This window comes from Rhipicephalus sanguineus, chromosome 10 (genome assembly GCF_013339695.2).
Source record: "Rhipicephalus sanguineus isolate Rsan-2018 chromosome 10, BIME_Rsan_1.4, whole genome shotgun sequence".
NCBI lineage: Eukaryota > Metazoa > Arthropoda > Arachnida > Ixodida > Ixodidae > Rhipicephalus > Rhipicephalus sanguineus.
In genome coordinates, this window is record NC_051185.1 from 83,926,672 (window position 1) to 83,950,861 (window position 24,190).

At 48.4% G+C, this 24,190-nt stretch overlaps 1 protein-coding gene across 1 annotated transcript in view; it reads right to left on the minus strand.

Moving 5' to 3' along the window:
- The window catches only part of LOC125760271 (titin-like), a 34,004-nt gene that overhangs the window by 5,423 nt on the left and 4,391 nt on the right, over positions 1-24,190 (minus strand). Inside the window, exons 6-18 of the mRNA XM_049420135.1 lie at positions 22,497-22,781; positions 21,245-21,556; positions 18,034-18,318; positions 16,601-16,888; positions 15,437-15,724; positions 13,059-13,343; positions 11,024-11,311; positions 9,069-9,353; positions 7,421-7,705; positions 6,436-6,720; positions 4,043-4,321; positions 2,420-2,719; positions 197-562 (exon numbers count right to left, since the gene is read on the minus strand). Of these exons, the coding sequence (XP_049276092.1) occupies positions 197-562; positions 2,420-2,719; positions 4,043-4,321; positions 6,436-6,720; positions 7,421-7,705; positions 9,069-9,353; positions 11,024-11,311; positions 13,059-13,343; positions 15,437-15,724; positions 16,601-16,888; positions 18,034-18,318; positions 21,245-21,556; positions 22,497-22,781 (3,831 nt within the window). The remainder of the gene's footprint in view (positions 1-196; positions 563-2,419; positions 2,720-4,042; positions 4,322-6,435; positions 6,721-7,420; positions 7,706-9,068; positions 9,354-11,023; positions 11,312-13,058; positions 13,344-15,436; positions 15,725-16,600; positions 16,889-18,033; positions 18,319-21,244; positions 21,557-22,496; positions 22,782-24,190) is intronic.

A 24,190-nucleotide genomic window follows, 5' to 3' on the forward strand; every position in this document is an offset into this window, starting at 1 on the left:
TCTCCCAAAGCCGCATCATTTGCACGTCAGCAGCGATACGCGAGTGGTTTCCAAACGGTACATTATGACCAATCCGGAATCGTCCACCTCTAGTGCATGGCAGACACAACTTTCTAGTTGGCAGCATAGCAGGAGAAGTACGGAACATGCCAGCCGAAAGAAAGTATAACGTTTAGCACAGCTGGATGATACTGACCAGCGACAACCAGTTCGGCAGTGTAGCTATCGCTTCCGGCGTCGTTCTCAACCCGACACGTGTAGTTGGCGACGTCGTCGGCGTGCACTCTGGCAATGGTAAGCGCCGAGATGGACTCGGAGAGCGTCTTGGGAGCTGCCTTTCCGCGGGGGTCGATGGGAAGGCCGTCCTTGAGCCAGGTGAATATCAGGGGCTGCGTGCCGCGGCTGGCGATGCAGGTGACGGCCACAGCAGCTCCAATCTGCTGCTCCTTGGGAAAGCTGAAGGGAACCAGCTTCGGAACATCTGTCGACGAGTGGAGAATCCGATGGCTGTAGTTAAATCTATTGGAAAGCTTGCAGAATCTAAACGCAGGGTCGACCTTTACTTAGGGGAAACGCGTCGTTAGTATTCAAGCCGTCATTAATTCAACGTTTCTTCTACTTCATTAGTGCCTGATATGATGCCCAACGATGATGCCAGTAATAAAACTAATAGTTTTAGTACTGTCGATCTAGTGCTGCCGATTTAGAACTGTCGATATTGAGACCCAATCGAATGCAACCTTTTGGATACTTTTGTATTATCGAAGCGTCGTTTTTACAATTGACATAAATTGATGAACTCCTGTTAGTATACCTAATTCTAGCAGTGACACTGTCAAAGCGCAAATGCAGCATCAGGAACAAATTAGCTGGCCCTAAAGCACAGCTGTGCGAGCGACGTAGCCTGCTCCGTGCACTAGGTAAGCTATCGTTTTTATAGCTATCCTATGCCCACGGGGATGAAATTTGTCCTATTTTTGCGCCAGTCAAGTGTTTGATTGCAGTCGACCCTATGAGATATCCAACTCTTGCGAAAATATTCGGATTTTACGAATAGTGGCTATTCGTAAACACTTCTTTCTTTTTTTACCCGCCACGGTGGTTTAGTACTGTTAACCCGAAGGTCGCGGTATCGAACCCCGGCCGCGGCGGCCTCATTTTCAGTGGAAGCGCAAATCTTTGAGGCCCATATACTTAGATTTAGGCGCACGTTAAAGAACCCCAGGTGGTCAAAATTTCCCGAGCCCTCCACTATACGGCGTCCCTCACAATCATATCGTGGTTTCGGGACGTAAAACCCCAACAATTATTATTAGTAAATACTGAATTTGATTCGATATCCGAAATTTTCTAACCTTTCGGTATTTTGTGCTGAAAATCAGTTGCTATGAGTTCTTGAATGCTAATGAGGCGTTTCCCCTAAATGTTTGTCAGCCTGTACATATATAGGATACCGCCCCTACCTGTGCCGGCGTTGACGAAAGACGTAGCGAGGATGGCGGTGAGAGCGCTGAGCTTCCACATCGCGGTGTCGAGGGGCCGGCGTACACTGCCGGCTGGATGTCCCGACACTGACCGAAGATTTGGAGTCGTACTAAAGCGCCTATATTTTCTCGTTGCTTGCCGTCGCGCTTAAAATGCTGTCACAGTGGGACTAGTGGCGCCGCGTATGAGGCATAGGGCGAAGCACACGGGGGCCGCCTTGTCGAATCACGATTTGCCGATTTCAATGGCGCTCGTTTTGCGCTAGCGCCGCAAGATCAGTTCGGTGTGCGTGTGTTTCTCGTAAAGCGAACGAGAGAAAAAAGGAGGCGCCAAGTATGCTGTAAACAGGCGTGGATCTTGGAGGAATGTTCGGGTGTTTCTGACTTCTCCAAACTCCTAGCTCCTTTGAGTTTGTGTGCGCAGCGTCAGCGTATAGGGCACGTGAAAAATATATGAAGTCGTTCTTCCTACAGCTGATACTGGTATCGCTAGAACGCTGATTAGGTCGCGAATTATTATTATTATTAGTATTATTATTGTGATTATTATTATTATTATATTATTATTATTATTATTATTATTATTATTATTATTATTCGTATCATCTCGTATCCATCCGTGCAATCATCATCATCATCGTCGGTAGGTCTTCATTACAGTGGCTAGAATAGGGTAGTCTTCATAGTCAGACCCCCGAAGTGAAAAAAAAAAAAACACTTTTGTGTCCTTGTCTTGCTGTCGTTAACAAAGCGCGTAGTTATAATCTAAACCCGTAGTTACAACCCATGGACGCCGGCTGGTTACATTACGAGGGAGAAACCTCCGTACAAAGGATATAGTTAACCCATACGCAAATCTCACTCGAAGAGAGATTACAATCACTTAATTAAGCTGTTTTGGTCTAGCCAAATTAGGCGTGGGATTAGTACAGTACCGGTAACGAGTAGCTCGGAGGTGACACTGTCGGAGCCCGCCGAGTTGGTCGCGACGCATGTGTAGTTGCCGATGTCCTCGGCGCCTGCCCTGAAGATGGTGAGCGAAGACACGGCCTCCGAGACCTGCTTCACTCGAACCCTCGCATGATCGCTGTTGCTGCTCGGAAGTCTCGCGCCGTCTCTCAGCCACGCAAGCTCGAAAGGTTCGCTTCCTTCGATTACGACGCAGTGCACGACCACCTTCTTGGGCATGGCTTTGCTGGTGGGGAAGTTGAACGGCTGAATTCTGGGCGGCTCGACTGAAACGCACGGCATGGATATGCAGTTGCGTTGTAGCGCTATGTCGCCACCGAATCTTAAGGTCCCCCTTACCTGAGCATCGAGCCATTTCGAATGAAGTGCCGAGTACTAGCAGCGCGAACACTAGAGCCATCTTGTGTAAAGAGTGATCGCACTGAGCTTCCTCCGTACGGTATGTTGTCTGAATGCAGTCTGGCAGATAGTTCGGAGTATACAAACGAAAATTCAATCCGTGAATGGACAACTAACGCCACGTAGTGGGAGGTAGCGAAATGTATTAGCGCGAGAGTTTGAACAAACTCTCCGTGAATGATTGGTGTTTTTAAATGTGAGGCTTGGTTGACTGTCAGTTCATAACTGTAACATCCCCAATATTAGATGAGGGGAGTAGAAGTGTGTCATTGTAGTGTACCTGAACTCCATTATACACTAGTAATAATGTCGTTCCGCGCGAACCCACGGCTGTGCGGTTTCTGCAGCCGGCAATCGAACCCACGGCTACCTGCTTAGCAGCGGAACGGCATTGCCACTGAGTAACCTCGACACATATAGATTACTCGAGATATGAGAGAGGAAAAAAAGAGACAAGAAAATCCTAAACTTAACAAATCGACTTTGTGTTGTTGCCACTCACTCGTTGGAATGGAATTCATGTACTGTTGCCTATAGCGATAAACAGAACACATGAGATGGAAGAAGGGCGGATATGTACTGACGCTTTCACCTCTTTGTCACGTGGTTCGTTGCCATTCATTCATTGGACGCCACGCTCCCGCTTTACATTCAGTGCCAGCTCTCAAGAGCAGCGGATTTTCATGTATTTCTGTGAAAGCTCTGTGACGTTTCTGTGGATGCCGTCCCACGTTGGAAAGGAAGGAAACCAGAATCATCTCGCAAGCGAAGCGCTGTCATGTGCCCCAAAATGGAGAGCTCCAGAGGTTTTGCGGCACACAAAGGGTACGATCCGTAATCACTTCAGTGCGAATCGCAAAATCCCCGGCCAAACCTGTGCGATTCGAGCACTCACTCGCGAAGACGCAGTGCTGTTCTACGGCACTAGAAGCAACTTCGCATACACGTTCGCCTGATTATTTATAACTGGATGATGCGCTTCCCTGTATTGTAGCAGCGATGCTGTTGACATAGGGCATTTCAACGCCCCTGCTAATAACGCATGAAATGATGGAATTGCCGGTTAGATATGCCAGGCGGCTATTGGAACACCACACTACCGACATTTTGATTCCCATTCAAAGGGTAAGCTATGCGGCTGACCGCCATATTAACGCCCTCCTTGTTACAAAGCATGTTTTTGCACGTACCGTTTACGACCAACGTAGTCGTGAATTCGTCCGTCCCGGCAGCGTTGGAAACGCGACAAGTGTAGTTGCCGAAGTCCGCCGCGGAAAGTTGCCGTACGGTCAGTGTGGACATCTTGCCGCCGATTTCCTCGACGTCCGAGGTGCTTTCGACTCGAGCGCCGTTCTTGAGCCACGAGAACTTCAGAGGCTGGTGCCCCCGCATCGCGAAGCAAGACACGGTGACGTCCTTACCCAACTGTTCGTCACTCGGAAATGCAAATGGCTGAATTTTGGGGGCGTCTGCAAGGGACAAGTTAGCGAGTTAGCGACAGCCGAGGAAAGAACTTCAAATGCGAACTTGCCCGCACCCCAAGGCGTCTAAGGACAGCCCTTGTTATTAAGTCGAAAGCGTCATGTATCTTGTGAGTGGAAAAATTCGGCGGCGTCGGAACCAACAAACTACAGAGTCACGTGAAACCCATGTGAGAGAATGAAGTGAATAACATTGTATGAAAGGTGATCAAGGTTAGTAAAGGGGATTGGAGTCTATCAATGTGAACCAAGGTTAATTGAAGTGAATTACAGTGGATTAAGTTGTGGAGTAGTAAGGAGTAAGTATCAAAGTACATCGAATCGAAGTAATTACGGTGACTTAAGGTGGATTAAGGTTAAGAGTAGTTTGGTGCAAGTGAATTAAGATGTGGATTAAGGTGTGGTTTAAGCTTTCGCCTTAAGTCGTCTTAGCGTTAATAAGGAGCCCCAGAGATTTTTTTGTTCCAAGGCAATGCATCAGACGTGCGCTTGAAAGTGTGGAATCGCTTACCTAAGGCCTGGATCGCAGGCATAGTTTCAAAAAAGGCGCCCAAGACCAATACTACGAAGTGGAGGACGATGCGCATGCTGAAAACTCGCTTCTCGAAGAAGTGACGAACGTTGAATGTGGAACCGTGCATGGCGTGACTGACTTCTCACTGACAGTGTTTCGCAGTCTCCACACACGTACGGCTTGCCAGAGTGGTCGTGAGGTTGAAAGAGAGAGAACGCATTTAGAAAGTCACGTTGATTTCTTGCGGACACGCAGCGCCATCGGGTGGGACATGCCCGAGGTACAAGAAATCGCTTTGACACTGAGGCCAACAACGCGGAATGAATGAAGACAGACGAAAACAAACAGCAGGAATGAAAAGTACGTTTATAAAGGGAGAGCAATGAGAGAAACAATTTGTTGCCTATTGTTAAATTGTATTTTTACAATATCGAAAGCACCACTCTTGCCGCGAGAAGACGGTCGGCAAGCGCGAAACAATGCTCAAAGCAAAAAATGCAGGTGGCGACGCTACCTCGAAGTTCTCGCACCAGCTGGTCGTGACTTCAAATATTTTGACGGCGTGTCTTACGACTTGCATAGTTCTCAATCAGTAAAAATGAAGTATGTGGTCCTCTAATAGGGCCAGACGTTTGACACACCAGGTTTCAGAAAATTTTGTTGAGCCACTGTGCATCATCACCCTTAAGCATCATAAAATACCAAATAGCCCAAACTAGCACCCTTATAAGAAAAAATACGCTCGAAATCTGTGGCGTCACGCTGTCGTTACATTCATGTGGGGAGGTTTCGGCGCGAAACTTAAAAATGAAAATGTGACCTTCGTTTTCTGTTTTCATAATGAACCTATAATCGCGGTATTAACGACAATGAATTGCTGAAAGAATAATTTATCAGTCTGAATTGTTTGTTTTAATTTTAGTACCCCTTTAAGCAGCTTTTTAAATAGTGAAAGTTTTCGGATCCACTAAATGTACTCGAAAAAAGAAAAAGAAAGAGTAAACACTGGAATGAAATACAGAAAGGCATATTATGATTAGTTTCGACGCACCGGCTCTGATAAGCGGTGTTCCCATCATCGTGCATATTGTAAAAGTAACTGACCGAAGAAATATACCAGCTCATACCCTTCATCTTCAGGGGTGATAACTTGTTGCGCGTAGCCCCTTCCCGTCATTAAACGATACAACCACTTGTCCTGCTTCGCATTCCGTTTTAATTTCGCTCCTATACCTGCCTACTCCGTCATTTCCCCCTGTCTACTACGTACGTCTCCTCTACACATGGATTATCATTATTGTACTGTGTCAGTCATACGCATGCGTGCGTCGGCACATCACCGATGTCACAACGAAGTGTCCGTTACGAAGCTGCTCAACTCTGGTCGCATTCTAAGAAGCTGGACGAACAGTCATATTCGAATTTCTGCGAATATGACCCAGCCCCAACTGTAGCTCAAACCAAGATTCGGCTGGACACTGCCGACAGGCTTGGCCTGACGGTCCCGACGTGGGAGTCGCCCGCTGCGAGCTAACGCACGCGCCTTGCAGGACCTCAATAAAGTTTCGCAACCAACCAACCAACTGACCAGTGACGACGAGCTCCGCAGTGTAGCTGTCGCTCCCCGCCGAGTTGGTTGCCCGGCAGGTGTAGTTGGCCACGTCTTCAGCGCCCACGTCCCGGATGCTCAGCGCGGACACAGACTCGGTGAACATCTTCGGCGTCGCTTTGTTTCCCTCCTCCAGCGCGACGCCGTTCTTCAGCCATGAGAACTGCATCGGCTGGGCGCCTCGGTTGGCGACGCACATGACCATAAGTGTTTCTCCCAGCACGCTCTCTCTGGGAAACACGAATGGCTGCACCCTTGGCGCATCTGCAACCGCGACGATGCAAGCCCGCTAACTTTAGCCGCCGAGGCGGCAGGGACGTACATCACGCAGGAAACGTGAAAATCGCGATAGCGCCCCTACCTTTGCTGCAGCCTATACCACGCACGAGCGTCAGGAGTCCGAAGATGAGCGTGAGCATCGTGCTAGGATGTGACGCAATGACGTCGCTATTTCGTACGCAACGCTCCCTCCAAGAGTGGTGCACCCAGCAGCGTCCTACTCCGAGTGAGTACCGGGGAGAATAGTGTTTCTGCAGGGAGGTGATCGTAGTCTTATTCCTCTTGCAGCTCACTTCTCGATACAGTGGCGCCACGTATGGACTATTAAGGCAACTAGCGCAGCGGCTTGAGTGAGAACACGGTTTGAATGTAGAAGTGAGTGACTCCTTGCTATTGCAGTCACAAATAGAGTAACAGAGAAGTCCCTATAACGACTTTTGTTGCAGCGCGCAGGTTTACGTGAGCCTGTCACGTCAACGTTCTTAAATGTTGCTGATAGCTGTGCATCACGCGGTGGTGCTTCGTGTGACGTAGTTGACTCTACATCTATTTCTCAGACACTGGGCGCGCGTTAGAGTCGAAAGTCATTCAAAACATAGACAGTGGGCATAAGTTCGAAACGTGCGACGCGGCAAGCGGCAGAGGTTGCATAGTTCTCGTGTTTGGGAGACTGCGTCGAGCTTACCAGTTATTACAAGACTTGCGGTGGTTCTGTCCCTTCCGGCGTCGTTCTTGGCTTCGCAGGTGTAGTTGCCGATGTCGGCCGCTGCGACTTCGTGAATTGTCAGTGTCGACATCTTGTCTAGTGGTTGCTTGACGGCAAACTTTGATCCACTGACAATCTTCGCACCGTCTTTGAGCCATGAGAACGACAGCGGCGGCTGCCCTTCCGACGCGAAGCAAGAGACTGTAACGTCTTTTCCCATGGGGTGGTTCTTTGGGAAAAAGAACGGTTGTATCTTGGGAACATCTGCAAAATGTCGTATTTCATGAAAGTATCCGGTAAAGGCGTACTGTTCATCATCATTGGGCTACCAGCACGCACGTTGAGACTATAATGTGCCGGTACAGAATCGTTGCACTAACTCACCTAATGCAGAGCTCCTCACCGCAGTAACGCTCACTACTGCCACAGACAAGACGACCAAAATGGGCCGCGCCATCTTGCAGTCAGTAATGTCAAGTCCTAGAAACTGGAAGGCACACAGATCAAATATCTGCAGGCAGAGTTCGAGCAACGATGATCGCGTCCTGCACTGTGTGCGCAGATTGTTGAATGAGTGCGGTAGCAGCGACGGTATTCGTGAAGAACACATTTCTCCCTCCGCGGTCTGCTAGCGCCGCTTAGTGGTCGGATCGGAAACTGTTGAAGGCGCCAAGAATTTGAAGGTACGGTTAGCGTCCAAGCTTATTACATCTCTACAGTGAACGTCCAAAGCGCAGTGTATCGTGACCATAATCATCGCAAGAAGATATCTGCATAAATTAGTGGCTATTTCGATGCAGCAGTCGCTGTGTTCTTGATTAGACTAACTTTGTGCCATGTGCCATATTTAGCGTTCTATAAAGCTGCGTAACGACGTGTTTGCAGCAGAAGTACGTGTACCGAAACAAACATTGTGATTACGATAATACGTATATGAGCTGAGCGTTGCCATCAATGTAGCATCAGCATCACCTATGTCGGCCCAAACCGCATGGTTGTTTTGGCGTGTTCGTCACTTTTTTAGGACTGGAAGCAACGGTGACTAATATATGTTAGTGACGAGTTCTCCTTTACAAAAATGACATCGTTTTCTGTAGCGACATCACAAAGCCGCCATAAACGCGAACCAGGCCAAACCAATAAAGGAGCGTGAGCGAAAGGCTAGGACTTGCGTTTTGATGCTAGGACGCAAGTCCTAGCATCAATAAACGTAAACCGAAACAATGACACAGACATCATAAAACGCTTCATATTCATCGGTCACACGCTTTATATTAGGTCACTGCCCAATTCCAGCCGTGCTCCATGTTTCTTTCGATCATTTTCGACTATGCCGTTTGACGATTTGTCATTTACTTGTGTCCACAGCAAGTCGAAGGCCGCTCCACACGACCTTCAATTACTTAATTGTCGTTAGAGCTAATGCAAAGTTATGCCTACGAATTTCTTTATTTTGTCACACAAATACGCATAACACAGGATAATTAATCAAAGGGATAACTTATTGTTGCTGTAAGACAGATTCGCGATTAAGGCACGTGCCGCGTCATATCTGCGTACATGTTTTTCGTGTGTACACACTAATCTATGACACCGCGCTGCTATGACGTAGCCCTTCTCTACTGACCTGTAAGCACAAGCTCTGCCGTCAAGCTGTCTGTACCGAAGCTGTTGGTGGCTCGGCAGGTGTAGTTTCCAGCGTCATCTGATGTCACATCCAGTAGCGCCAGGATGTTCACCGTCTCGCTGAACGCCTTGACCTGAACCTTGGTGCCCGAAACCACGCGCTGTCCGTTCTTAAACCAGGCGAAACTGATCGGTTCCGTACCAATGTGGGCACTGCAGGAAACTACGATCTTGGAGTTGGCGCGAGGATCTTTGGGGAATGCGAATGGTTGAATCTGGGGGGCCTCTGAAACAACGCGGAGATCCAAATATCGTGTAGCAGCACCCGCTTTTGTTCACTGTGCAGTGCAAATGCTGGACGGAGACAGGATTTCGTTCGTGGGAAAATGAAAAGCTTACCACCGCCGCTGACGCAGAGAACCGCCGTGCTTAGAAGTGCAGTCAGCCGGATAAAGTTTGATGTTGTAGCGGCGCGCATGGTAGCAGGATGTAAGGTGCGCTGCTTGAGCATTTGTGAAATGGAACCGAACGTGTGAGGCGCTTTCAAGCAAGTTGCTGACGTCAGAAAGTACGAAGGAAGATAACAAAATGAGTCAGGGCGTGGACAGCTAGCGCCACACCGTGGGTTCTACGGTAACGACACTGAGACGCGAAGAATCCCGCGCAAGCCCCTGGTCACTCGAAAAGCACACTGCTTCGTTGGTCTGTGAATTTTATAACAACGCGTATAAAGCGTCTGGTGGCAGTCCGTATGGCCGCTTCTTCAACAGCGTAAGCGTAACAGCCGCATGGAATGCATTAACGTAGTTGTGTGCAGTGTCTCAAGATCTGCAGGTTTAATCGTAGTACGGATACTAGTGCACAAGCAGGTCCATTGCAACATGTCTCATCCATTTATCGCACCATGCCGCGTTTTTGTGCCCCGGATGTCAAGTCTGTTGCCGACTCTTCATATGGTGCTGCTGTTGCTTAACATATATGTGTTTCACACGTCGCCTAGGGACGAAACGCATTGATTATGCTGATGCATATTGTTATATTAACTTCCTACATGTCCTGTATTAGGGCTCCAGAGTTTCTACCGCATATTCTCAAACACTGTGCGAACCATGTTCAGCACCAGTCTCACTCTCGGTGAAAGGATGACACCTTAGGACACTAATCAATCTATTTAGTTTGACTGAATGATATGGGTTAGTGTCTTTTTCAACTTGTGTTAACAATTTTTTGTCATGTGCATCACTCGCTTGCAACATAAATTAGGCTATCTGCACGATTAACGGTTGGTTGGTTTTCTTTGTGGGGCTTAACGTCCCGAAGCGACTCAGGTTATGAGAGACGCCGTAGTGGAGGGCTCCGTATAATTTCGACCAACTGCTGTCCTTTACCGTGCACTGACATCGCACAGTTAACGGGCCTCTAGCATTTCGCCTCCATCGAAGGGGAACAACTTGACCAGGTGTAATCGAGCGGGTAATTTTTCCTGGACAATCAAGCAATCCGCGCACAGTTCACCGTAACTCGTGGAGATGTCGTTCATTGCCACAATAGCGCATACAACGGTTTTTAATCTTTAATAGCTATCTCATCTGTGTTAGCTTTTTTTTAACAAGTTTTGTATTATACAGGCATACTACTTACTTCTATCCCCATTTGGCTTGAGCTATCATGTAGCCTAGACTCGCGACTTTCAGGCTTTGAACACTGGAGTCAAGGAATCTATAGCAGTAATGTCCACGTTGTGCTTTACTTACACATAATACTTTATTTATCGTTAGGTTTACAACAAGCATACGTCGAATAGGCGATATTGTGGCCACTGCGAGTCTATGGTTGATACAAGTATCAAATGTAGGTATGCTCAGAGGGTAGAAATAACGTTAATTAGAATCAGCGATTTATGCTCTGCTGCACGAAATATTGTTTAACGAATGAACGATGGAACTGACAGCGTACCGGTTACAAGAAGCTGGGAGGTCGCAGCGTCCGAACCCGCCGCATTCCTGACGATGCATGTGTAGTTTCCGATGTCCTCGGCGCCTGCTTTGTTGATGGTCAATGTGGACAGTGTTTCCGAGAGCTGCTTGACTTCCATCCTTGAATTGGATTCGAGCCTCGCGCCGTCTTTGATCCAGGAGAACTCGAATGGTTCGCTGCCTTCGACAGCACTGCAGTGTACGACAACCTTCTTCGGCATGGCCTTCGTCGTCGGAAAACTAAAAGGCTGTACTTTCGGCGGCTCGACTGGAAAAGGACGGGCAAATCATCTAGTTCAGCGGGTACGTTCGCGAGTAGGCACAAATGCTGCTCACCTGAGCACTGAATCCGTTCCAGGGAAGCCGCAAATACCAGGAAAGCTAGCGCCGACGACATGCTTATGGCACTACTGCAGAACGTCTTGCGTTACACGTCGAACGCTTGTCAGTGGCCAAAGCTGGCCTGCAGCGTGGTCAGTTCGCTGATGTGGTGGAAAGCGCAAGTGTGGAAAGGTAATGCAAGGCTCGAGCTTGGACAACTAGCGCCACATGTCGGAGAAAACCGTAATTACACTATGGTTTGGGGGCGCTAAATGCGAAAGGCAAGTCTGAGTCATGTTAGATGGGTGCAGCAGAGACTGAGAGAGACTGCTTCGCCGAGAGTCAGCATTATAATTTTGGAAAGGCGTTGGTCCCGGGTTCAAACCCCGGACCAGGACGAATAATTGTCGTTGACTAGGAAGCTTTTCTTTCCGAGGAATCCGTGTGCATTTCCTTGCAATTTCGTGCCACAAACGGGTGGATGTTAATTTCGTAACCCTTCTCGCACCCTGCGGGATTCCGCAGAATTGATTTGCCAAAATTAATTCGTAATTGAACTGCAGGTTAGAATGCATAGTTGCATGTTACGGAGGCCCTGTACAGGGTGGGTGGCTTGTAGGAGTGCGTTTACTTTTGCGCGATGGGATTCAGGTAACACCTAGCAGAAGCCTCGACTATAGCAGCGGACACCTTGCCCGTTAGGTCGAGAATCCTATGACGTGGAAAACAACTCTCTTGGGGAAGTCTGCCACTCGCACCATCGCATCAACTTTCGTTTGATTTCAGTAATCGATGTGCAGTGAATGTGTCACTTTCCTTGGTGACTGGCGGAGAAACCCCGTTTCAGTGTGTCATGCTTGCGACAGTTTTCTGAGACGATCACTTTCGCCGACAGTGTCGCTTTGCGTGACGTACACTCTTACGCGTCGAATGACTGAATCGACTACTTGCCCTCCTTTCCGCAACCAGTCAATTAGCGTGCACTGAAAGAGACACCTCCTAAAAGTGAGCGCCTCAGAATACGACCCCTGTGGCGCCATGGTTACCGATTGACGGCGCATTCATAGTTGGGAAAGAACGGTATAGTTGATGCCTAGAAGATGGCTTCTGTGGCGTCATTGGTCGCGTCAGGCACCCGTAGCAAAGCGTAGCCTCGAGATGAGTTTCCTTTGCCCTGACCGAGCCTCGTAAATGTGGACAACATATACGACATGTACATGGTGTCCACATGACGCGTTGTCGCATCATTTATAACGTTAGTTATCTCAACCTTATAGTCAGGTGACAATACCTTACCATATTAGCCGGCTAATTAAATCTTGAGGTTTTACAGGCCGAAGGCAAGATATGATTATCATAATTATTATTATTATTGGGGTTCTACGTCCCAAAACTACGATATGATTATGAGGGACGCCGTCGTGGAGGGATCCTGAAATTTCGACCACCTAGTGTTATGTAACGTGCACCTAAATCTAAGTACATGGGCCTCTAGCACTCTGCCTCCATCGAAATGCGGCCACCGCGGCCGAGATTCGATCCCGCGACCGTCGGGTCAGCAGCCGTGCACCATAACCACTAGACCACCGTGGTGGGTTGGCTGGGAATCGAACCCGCGTCCTCCTGTTAGGAGCGCAACGGCAAAGCGACTAAGTCACCGCGGCAGGCGAGATTACAGGGTTTACGGCACGCACCATTGACGACCAGAGAAGTCGTGAATTCGTCGGTTCCGGCGACGTTGGAGACGCGGCAGGTGTAGTTGCCGATGTCCGCGGCTGAAACTTTCTTCAGCGTCAGGGTGGAAATCTTTCCGGCGATTTCTTCGGCCTCTACGTTCGAAATTCCGTCGACTCGGACGCCGTTCTTCAGCCACGAGAACTTCAGAGGCTGGTGGCCTCGCACCGCGAAGCAGGACACGGCGGCCTCCTTGCCCAACTGCGCGTCGTTTGGAAAAGAGAAGGGCTGAATCTTCGGGCCCTCTGCAATGGACAAGTGTTTCACTGGTAGTTGATGACTCTTTCTTCAGATCTCTCGTCAAAACTTCATTTTTATAGGGGTGTGCGAATAGTGATTTTTGAGACCGGACCAAATACGAGACGAATAGTGCCAGGTGCGAGTCGAATAGCTTTCGAATATTCAACAGTTCGTGCAATAATCCTGAAATGATGCTGACATTCTAGCACTTATAATGCTATAATTAAAAACGCAATCGCTGTATTGCTGCCAAAATCTGTCTCCGAGCGACGTAGCCTACTGGGTACGCTCTCATGTATTCATTGCTATACCATATTTGCGGGAATGGAATTTATTCTAGTTTTGTACCAATTTTGGTGTCTATGTAGGTGCAGTTTACAGTCTGAAATATTCGTAAACATTTTGGAAAAGTATTGCTATTAACGAATGGCGGCTATTCGATTCGAATTCCTAAACAGGACACTACAATTCAATTCGATATTCAGAAATTTCGAATATTCGCACGCCCCTGCTCGTTTCTGTTATTGAATTGCTCACGAGGGGTCGAATGAGCCATGCGTATGAGAAACAAAGACCGCAGCTCACCCACTGACGACGATAGTGCAGGTGATGTGACGGCATGACTTACGAATGCCACGACAACGTAGAGACACAAGTCCATATCGATACCCGTGCTTGGTGGTGCGTTGGTGTATGGACGTGGACGCGTAGACGCACAACGCTAGGAGTGCTCGAGCTTGACTGAGCGGGAAGGTTGCATGTTCTAACAATTAGAAATCAGTTTTCCCATCTCCCGCCACGGACAAGCAACGCCACATGGTGGAGGTCGGAGAAGACGAGCCAAGTGGCGGAATATTTCTGGACCATCCAGTGACTACAAGAGGAGAGGTGTTATTGGGAAACGAAGTTCAAATCAAATTGCTTAACTAAAACGTGTTAATATACCTGGCTACAACACGATGAAACGTAAGGGGAGAAATATTCTGTAAAAGTCCACTTACTGGATTCCACATTTCAGTGCGCGCTGATTGTGCACGAGTACCTACGGCGACGATTGGCGTCTGTTTGCCGGTTCTCAAACGTTATCCAATAAAGGCGCGCTGGAGTGGACAGCCTAATCAGTGGACTCTTGATCAATACGACTATTCCAGCAGACACATCTATGCAAATAATCTACGGGTTTTCACATAATATCCAATTCGTAATAAATGGGTGAATAGTAGTTAAGTGTAGGCCGTACTAACTTTTACTATACGCACCACTGGTGTAGCCAGGGGGTGAGGGGTGGCGTGGGAAGTAGGGTACACCCCCCTCCCCCCAAATTTTCAATATTGCATGCGTTTCGACATGTGAGCAGGTTCGAGGTGCGGGAACGCGTTCTGGACATATGAGCATGTAACAGAAAACGAAGGTAACGTGAGTTTCGACTGCGTTGAAATGACGTCGAGTCACAAGTGGTCTAATATCGTGAAAACAAAACGAACATTCCTTAAAGAAATGTTAAAGCACACATACACATTCCCTCCCTCTCTCTCAAGGGGAGAGTGTCGGTTGGGCGATGTCATTTTGATATTTCAACGCATATTACGCGCGCTGTGACGGATTGCGACAGCATTCGCCCGTGCCCACTCTAGGCACATGATCAACATGCGCTTTCGCGAAGCAAGAACGCCACGACATCTGCGACGTCACACTGGAATCACGAGACGCGGTATTCGAAATTAAAAAGAAAAGCGTGTTTTTTTAGCGAAATAGAAGTTCCCAGGTGGTAATCCGTCAATCTATACCAACAGTGTGCTTGTGTTTATATGTTTGATAAGGCTCGAGCTTCTCCATAACGTCTGGCGAAGCCCCATTTGAGGTTTATACGGCGTAAAGCCCTGCCAGTCAGTCACTTATTCGCCGTGTGTTGAAGGTATATAGCTGAATATCTTTGGCAATAACTAACGATGCCCGTAGTTTTTCTCAAAAACAAGAATGCGATATTTCTGTCACTTGAACTCCTTGTACGTTCAATCCCCTGACAACTGCATAACGGGGAGCTTCCATTGCCAATGCAAGAGTTAATTTGAAGGTATCAAATGCAGGTGCAACTGACCGGTCACGATTAGCTCCGCTGTATAGCTGTCGCTTCCAGCAGCATTGCTCGCACGGCACGTGTAGTTGGCCACGTCCGCTGCGCTCACTTCGGGGATGGTCAGGACCGACACGGATTCAGTGAACATCTTGGGCACCGCTTTCTCGCTTCCCAGCCCGAGGTGAACGCCGTTCTTCAGCCAAACAAATTCAATCGGCTGAGAGCCTCTGCTTGCAACGCAGGTCACCACTACGGTATCTCCCGGCGGGTGTTCCTTCGGAAAATAGAAAGGCTGCAGCCTGGGAGGATCTGCAACGATGACGGTGAAGTCGATACGACTTTGATGCGACCGTGAAGTCGATACGACAGGCAAAGGCGGTTTAGAAACCGCAAGGAACGGCGTGCCTCCTACCTTGTTCGCAACTCGTTCTTGGCGCGAGCAACGCGAGTGCGAAGATGAGTACGAGCATAGCGTGATTGTGTACGACAGCCTCTGCAGATGCAGGAGCGACAACTGACGACTCCAGTTCCTCGAGTCTGGTCGCTCGTCGTAGATTTCGCACTTTCCCGAAGTGTCGAGCTATTCGTGGAGCAGGTGGCGCCACACTGTGACTGCGCGTGAAATCATCGCTACCCCCGCCGCTAACTTTGAAAGCATGAGAAACGAAGTCCTAGGATTCCCGGGAGGTTGGTGTTCCGATCGCACCACTGACGACAAGGAAACAGTGTAAACATCCTTGTATGATAATGAAGGAGTATATTTTTTGCAACTCGGTAAGTTGATTCAGATTTGCGCGAAGCGTCATGTTGGATGCTTGTTCTTGTCTGTCTCGTCGCGTCCCGCGTTTCTTTGGCTCCTTCTACCATTCTTGACAAAATATATGTTTGATGCTCCCTAAAGAAAACGTGACATATTCCACCTCTTACCGCAGTAGTATAGCAGGCTGTACCGTTATCTACAAGAGATATGTTGAGACTTCATAAAAAGTACTTAAAATAATTGCCTCCGCTTGCGTCACCAAGGTATGACAATATGTACCGTTATGTACAGTAAACATGTGCCGTTTAATTATCTAAACTAATGTACTACCTACATGCTCATGTTGGGTGCTCTTTATATGTTTCCTACTAGGCGCCTTCATGGTTTTTTCACGAGCATTCGTGTGCAGAGATGATTCGACTCACCCTTGACCAGCAACTCTGAGGTCGCGCTGTCATACCCGGCAACGTTGCTGACGGTGCACGTGTAGTTGCCGATGTCCTCGGCGCCCACTGTGGTGATCGTCAACGAAGACCCCGTCTCGGAGAGCTGCTTGACGTGGAGTCTTCCCTTGTTCACAAGCTTGTGGCCGTCCTTCGTCCAGGAAAAAATGAGCGGTTCGCTGCCTTCCAGCACCGCGCAGTAAACGATCACTTTCATTCTCCCGACTAGGTTGGTGGGGAAGCTGAAAGGCTGAATCTTTGGCGGCTCGGCTGCAACGGTATGCGAAATCTCCGTTACCGAACCGCGTTTGAACTTCCAGATCGCCCGGCTCCTTCTTTAGGGAATGCTGTATAATCTCACCTGAATCTCCGCCGCTGATAGTGATCGATGCAGCCAAGATAAGAACGAAAAACTGATCCGAGCAATACTTGGGCAACAGCATTTTGGCGACCAGTCAGTTGCAGAGTCTGCCGTGGTGTGTTCTATACGTTCTCATGCCGACCGTGGTGCCGCTGGATCGTCGGCGTACTGTGGACAACTGGCGCCACTTTGCGGGCTCGCTATGAACGACATACAGCAATTTTGAACACATTCAGCCTGTTGGCGCTTCGTTTGCTTTCAGCGAGTGTTCCTGATAGCGCGCTGCCACAGATGAGAAATTCATTGCAAATAACGTTATTGGCCGATCAATAATGCGTTCAATATGTTGTGGCCTTCTCTGTTGTCGTTGTCTGTTGCATAAGTCTTTTCGTTTCGCGGTCACCCAATAATACGTGTTAAATCGGAGACGTACTTCATGTGCAACATTTGGGGGTTGCAGAGGTCAGCTTTGTGGTCCTTGGTTGGAAGATACGGGTGAATGAGGTCCCATGTACTTTCTGGAAGCTTACCAATAAAGGTCACTAGCGGCAGGGGCAGTTCGCAATATCCTCCTGAAACGTGTTCGTAGATTTACGAAGACCCAATCCATTCCGGCTTTATAGAAGTGTTCGATTGTATTCACTGGAGTGTAGTTACGTGCACTACAAGACATCCACAATGATCGAATGTCATATCCTGTCATCCCGACATCCCCGCCAGCTTAAAAAAAAAAAAAAACAAATTGGCGCAGCGGGCATGTTGCATTTTCTGCAACATAAGTTTGAGACAAGTATATACAAGTATAAATAAGACGACTGTACAGTTGTCACTCTTGACGGCGTGAAATTATTATGTCCCGGCAGTGTAACGTTCAGTTCTTAGTGGTCGCACATGAAGGTACCCTTTACGCAGGAGCGAGATATCCCAAGCACGCTGTGCTCGTCTCACGAACCATATGTCATTAGCACTGAATTCCTCTGACGCCCTAGGATGCGCGAGGTGTTATCATTGCTTCGATCGTCAGATCCCAAATGAATATTCGCCCACCACTGACCTGTTAGCGCAAGCCCCGCAGTTACGCTGTCCGTGCCGAAGCGGTTTGTGGCTTGGCAGGTGTAGTTGCCGACATCCTCCGCCGACACGTCCAGTAGCGTCAGGATGCTGACCGTCTCGCTAAGCACCTTAGCGTTAACCTTGGTCCCCACAGTCACTCGCTGTCCGTTCTTAAACCAGGCAAAACTAATCGGTTCCGTCCCCACGTGAGCGTTGCAGGAAACCACGATCTTGGAATTGGCACGTGGGTCCTTCGGGAAGGCGAACGGTTGAATCTGAGGAGCCTCTGTAAAAGCGTGGAGATCGAAATAACGTACAGCGCCGAGTGCGCTAGCCTGATGTCCAGCTGAAGCGCTGGACGGAGACAAGATGCTTGCGATTTGTTTTGAAGAAAAGGGAAGAGCTTACCGCCAGCGAAGCCGAGAGCCGGTGTGATCAGAAGTGCGACGAGTTGGATGCAGCACGACTCCGAGACAGCGCGCATGGTTGCAAGATTCGAGCTATGCTAGCTGACAGCGAAAAGTGAGCCGTGACTACCCGCAGTCGTGTGCGCGCCGTGTTCTGGCTTTCCGCGCAACAGGCAAAGGGAGAGACTTCTGAGGTAGACAGCATATAGAGACATGGGTTAGTGCACGGACAGCTAGCGCCACATCGCGAGTGCTACGGCAACGACGTCATCTGAAAAAGGCGGTCGAGGAATCCCGCGCGCAAGCCACAGGCCCACAGGCGTGGGAATAACAGATGCGAAAAGACACCGCAAGGATTAGTTGATAATGATAAACCAGTACGAGTGTACCGCCCTGAAAGCACGCGTGACAATTTGTAGAGAAATGAAGTATTAGTCGATTGAAAACGGCAGTCGTTTTCGTGCGAGAGTGTCCAATCACGGCCCCGGTGTTCGGTGCACCCCATGTCGCAGTATCTCCGGGTGCGCGGTGCACTGCTTTATCGCCAACTACGTGCATGGCTTCACTTCACTTCCGCTGCCCGACTTCGGCTACGTCTCGAAGTTCTCGGTGCTTACTGTTCACCGGTAATGTTGCATTTTTCAAGCATCAGCATTACTCCTCTTTCAGCCCATTTCGCACTGAAATAACTCTGAACAAAAATTAATTAGAACGAACACACAAGAAAGCCAACGAAAGTATAGGGGATGTTATTTGTAGTAATTATGATGTAAATGCGAAGAAAGTAAAGTCGAGGAAAAGATAACTTGCCGCCGGCAGGGACCGAACCTGCGACCTTCGAATAACGCGTCCGATGCTATACCACTGAGCTACGGCTGCGGTCATCCTCCGGTCCACTTTATGGGGTATACATGTACTTACATTTAAAAACTAGGAGTGTTATTCAATGCCTCTAGTAGCCATGACGGCGAGTGTGGAACACTCTTTTTCTGCCTGCTGGCGTCACGAAGCACGTGAACTTTTTACGAGCTGGCGGCTATTTACATCATAATTACTACAAATAACATCCCCTATACTTTCCTTGGCTTTCTTGTCTGTTAGTTCTAATTAATGTTGTCTCTAGCAAAGAAAAGCGAGCCCTTAAAATTCCCCTTCTTTCATTCCGAAGAAAAATGCAATTTATACGTTATTGGTCAGATTTACACTTATGCAATGCCAGACTGCAACTCTCATTATGAAAGAAGGTTTCGTAAGCGACAAAAAGAGTAAAAACGAAAGGTGTTTGACGACGCCGCTTTGAAGTTCCCGCGCCGCCTTGCTGTGACGTCATAGATGTAGTAGCCGTCTTCTGGGAGCCTAGCACAATTTTTAGTCGTTTTCATGGGCTACATTGTATTCTAAAGAAGACAAAGGCTGAACTTGGCAGGTCTAAGAAGTTCTTACGAACCAGTATCCACAGTGGACCAAGTACGAATACCTTTCAGTGACGTCACGTGTGCCTACTGTTGCTGCGGTTTGGGCATGAAATTCATTCATAGGAGTTTTGACTACTGTTCCCTGATCTGATAATGAAAACTAATACGAAATTTGCGCAGGTATAGTTTCTATTGCACAGTTTATCTTAGGCGATGTAGTTTCATTCTTTATATATCCTGTGTAGAACCAATACGCGCAAACATTCGAACTAGATTATTGGAGTACCCTTCTGCAGTTTATATGCGAAGATGACTCTCTTGCCGAGAAAGTAGCTAGTCGAAAAGACCGTAGCGTTATTACACCATTCAAATCGCCCGCGTTGAACGAAAAAGCGCCTCCGATCTTGGAGGTTTCGCAATGCGACTCAGAGATCTGCAACGAGAGGGCGCCACACGTCCGCACAGTGCCTCGACTGAACGTTGGCGCGCAGAGATGGCAATACTGAATTATCTGAAACAAATCCGATAAGTTCGACAAAACTGTGTTTTCGTTCGTGTTGAAACACGCAACTTACCCTTTAGTGAACACTCAACGATTGACTGCGACGTTCTAATCGTACAAAAGACCGGCTGGCAGTCTAACAGAGGCAGCGCGAATGTTCCACTTTCTACACACATTTTCTGCATTTCGAAAGCTTCGTTTTCGATGAAGGTGTGCTGCAAACACCCAGATGAACTAAACTGTGACTACAGAAATTTAAATAGTCTCATATATTTATTTAGCGTCTGTTTTGGTCATCTGAGGCGACCGAGTCACATCTTTTTTTTTTAATTTATGGGGCTGTTTGATATCTTCAATGTTTAGTTGCATGGCCACTCTGCATGTATAGGTCCCATATGTGCACATAATTATCAACTGTACGACGCAGATAATATGCTGCCGGTGACGTGAGGGTGCAGTCACGCCAGAGTAATTTCTTGTTCGGTCAATAATTAGTGCGCGTTAAAGTATGCCCACGAGCTTGGACGGCAGTGTACAATCAAATCAATTCATCCAATCAATCCTGGGGCCTCAACAAGATTTTGCAACTACTTTTAGCTGTCACCAGCATGCGCGATGAATTTACGTCAATAAAATAGCGGCTTAGTTCAACAAACGTCGTCTGAACATTGCATTCAGGTGTTTGCTCGGAAGACGAATTAAGCTAGCGCAACGAGAAATTTTCTGCAGCCTTCAGCAGAAACTTGCGTGAGAGGTGTTCGAGTAATAGTACCAGGGAAACTGTATGTCATCAGTCGAAAGGCCTGTCACAGTGTCGTATAATCTGATAGGCTTACTGCTACTATGCATGATCCATTAGAGTGTCCTCTCTCATTTCGAGCGGCTCACCTTCGACGAGCAGCGTTGCCGTCACGGCGTCTCTGCCGACGTCATTGGTTACGGTGCACGTGTAGTTTCCCATGTCTCCGGGCTGTACTTTCTCGATGGTCATGGTGGTTATGCTCTCCGTCACGGCTGTGGCGTACTTGGTCTTCTTCGTGTCGCCGATGGGCTTGCCATCGTGAGTCCAGCGAATCTCGAACGGTCCCGTGCCCCGTGTCACGGCGCAGGTCAGCGCGATCCTGTCTCCCAGGGAGACATCTTTTGCGAATGAGATTGGCATGATGACTGGCGGCGCTGAGGAGTAGAAGTAGGCAAGCACTGAAGCGGTAACTCGAGATTTGAATGAAAGATTTGAAGTTAAGGTCATGGGCCGGTGCAGACTTACATTTGCTTGCTTGGGCGCCCGCAGCGAATACCGCGGCAGCTACCAAGAACTGCAGCAAGCCGACGCTAGGAAGTCGACATGCGCGCATGATGATTCGCTATAGTTTGTTGTTAGTGAGAACTGCTGCTATTAAAACGGAAAGAGCGCTGCCGTAGCATGCGTTGACTTGTCCGCTGGGATGTCGGAGCCTTGTACGCACCCATGCGGCAGACATCTCGCTTTTATATCCCACTGGTAGCCCGCCTTCCAGTGGACAAGTAGCGCCACGCGACGGGAAGAGGAGGAACTAGGGAAAGCATCTACCGTCGTGAAAAACGGCGCAGCTATTTGAACTGGTGAAAAAATCCTGGAGTGTCCGTAGCGCCGGAGAAAATGAACATCTAGCCGACAGTAATTTCGTGAATGACATTTTCCGCAGATTACGTTTCTCATCGCATATCCACAGTGTTGCCGCCGTAGTTTCAGCAACACTGTCCCGATGTTGAAAAACACCATGAGCATATCTGTAAGCCAGAAACGCGCAAATGGGGAAAACGCAGGACGCTGGGACTATTCTTGCTTCGCAAATTTCACATTGCGTTACTACAAAGCAAGCCAAAGCTTGCTTGTCTGGCTTATTGCAAATGCCTCGACATTTGCGGTGAACACGTGTGGGCCACGATGTATACCCAAACATGTGCTTCGCCAGCACATAACACTGCGTTCCTTTACACACTTCTACGTGGCTTTCTACTTAGCCAAGATCCGGGAATACCGTCGATCGCCCGCTACAAAGGGAAGGGCTGCACAGGTCATCATGGTCATCATCATCTCTGTGGGTTGGATCTGCCGCCTTGCATTATGTTGACGCGCAGAGTGTGATCGTGTTCTTACCCTCGACAAAGAGTGCGGCTGCATAGGTAGCGCTTCCAACGGTGTTGGACACCGTGCACGTGTAGTTTCCGAAATCTTCAGCGCCCACGGCTTCGATGGTCAGTGCGGCCGCGTTCTCGGCCAGAACTTTGACGTGCTTTCTCGAACTGTCGGTCAGCGCGGTTCCACCGTGCTTCCAGGCGTATCGGAAGGGTCCGGCACCACTCGAAACGACGCACATAACCGTAATCTTCTGACCGAGCCGGACGTTCTCCGGAAATGAGAACGGCATGATTGCTGGCAGGCCTAGAGGAAGAAACGACTTCAGTAGGAGAACACATACTGACCAGGTGTATCAAGCGAAGGAGTCTTTCAGGTGGTGCACATGCGTAGAATGACTCACCAGTGTCGACGCTGTAGCAAGGAACTATGACGGACTGCGCACCGAAGATTAAAAGCAAGGATAGGTGGTACGCCATGTCACCGAACAGTGCCGCAGCACTAGTATGAACAGAGCTGTAACAGAGCAGAGCGCTAACTCCACGTCCAATGCACGGCTGCTGACGTCACGGAGGCGATTGAAAGTTGCCAACCCAGACGACTAGCGCCGCTCCGAGGAAATTCCGAGAACTACGTCTTTCATCGCGGTTTTCTTGCGCGCGCGACAGTTTTGAACGCGCCGCGCGCTTGTTCGGAGCTGAATTACACAGCGAAATCTGGTTGACACCATTCTGCATTACACGTTTTTCGGGATAATACGAGTTCGTTATCATTTTTCGGTAAGCGTCATATAGGAGCAATGGCTTTCCATGCGGGTAACGTTGCTCTCGTTCCTATGGGACAGTCATCCAGTCAAGCTACTCACTGCTGTAGCTTTTTGTGTCTTCTCCTTTCTTTGATTGTTCAGTGAAAGATAAATAAACATTGAATTGAATTGCAATTTGATCACTGCACATGTAGGCGTATGCATTTACTGGTATTTCTAAAGATCATAGCATTTTATTCTAGTGTGCTAGCTTGAATGGCATTCCTACAACCCACCAACAATGTGTTTGCAGCTTGTTTTTTAAGAGCCTTCACATCTTTTTACAGACATTGAAAAGGAAAGTTCGGTGCACACTGACGAGCCATTCAAGCGTGGCTGACCAACTGTGGTTGACCGCGATGGCGACGGGTAATGCTCCTCCGTCTGATGTGTCATGCAGAGGATTCCCGGGAGGATCGCATCAACGAGCTTCCGCTGTACATAAGTAATGTTGGCGTGCGGTACACGTCTTTCGGTAAAAGTTTCGATGGAATATCATTCGATAAAGTAAGATCGTCGTTAAAGAAACGTCAGTGTTTCTTTTCTTCTTGACAGTGGTAGGGACTTTCCCTACAAGTGACGTCATGAACTAAGCGACAGGGGGCGCTGGAACTACAGAAATGAGCTTGTGCAAACAGGTGTGCATATAGTGATGAGGCTTCAACGTATCTTAATCTTTATGCACTCGATCGCGCTTATCAAAACGAAATATATAAGTTAACTTTGTTTCTTGCGTTGTATACGCACAGAAAAGGGTAGCAGTTCGGGCTGGTATGCATGAGTTTTAGCGCTTGTAAATGCCCTCAAATAACTCTGTGTTTAATTTATCTTTTTTGCTATCCTATTTTCTTTCCTTCTATCTTCCTTTCCTACATATGTTTCCATTTCCCGAAGGAGCAGGCAGGCGCTG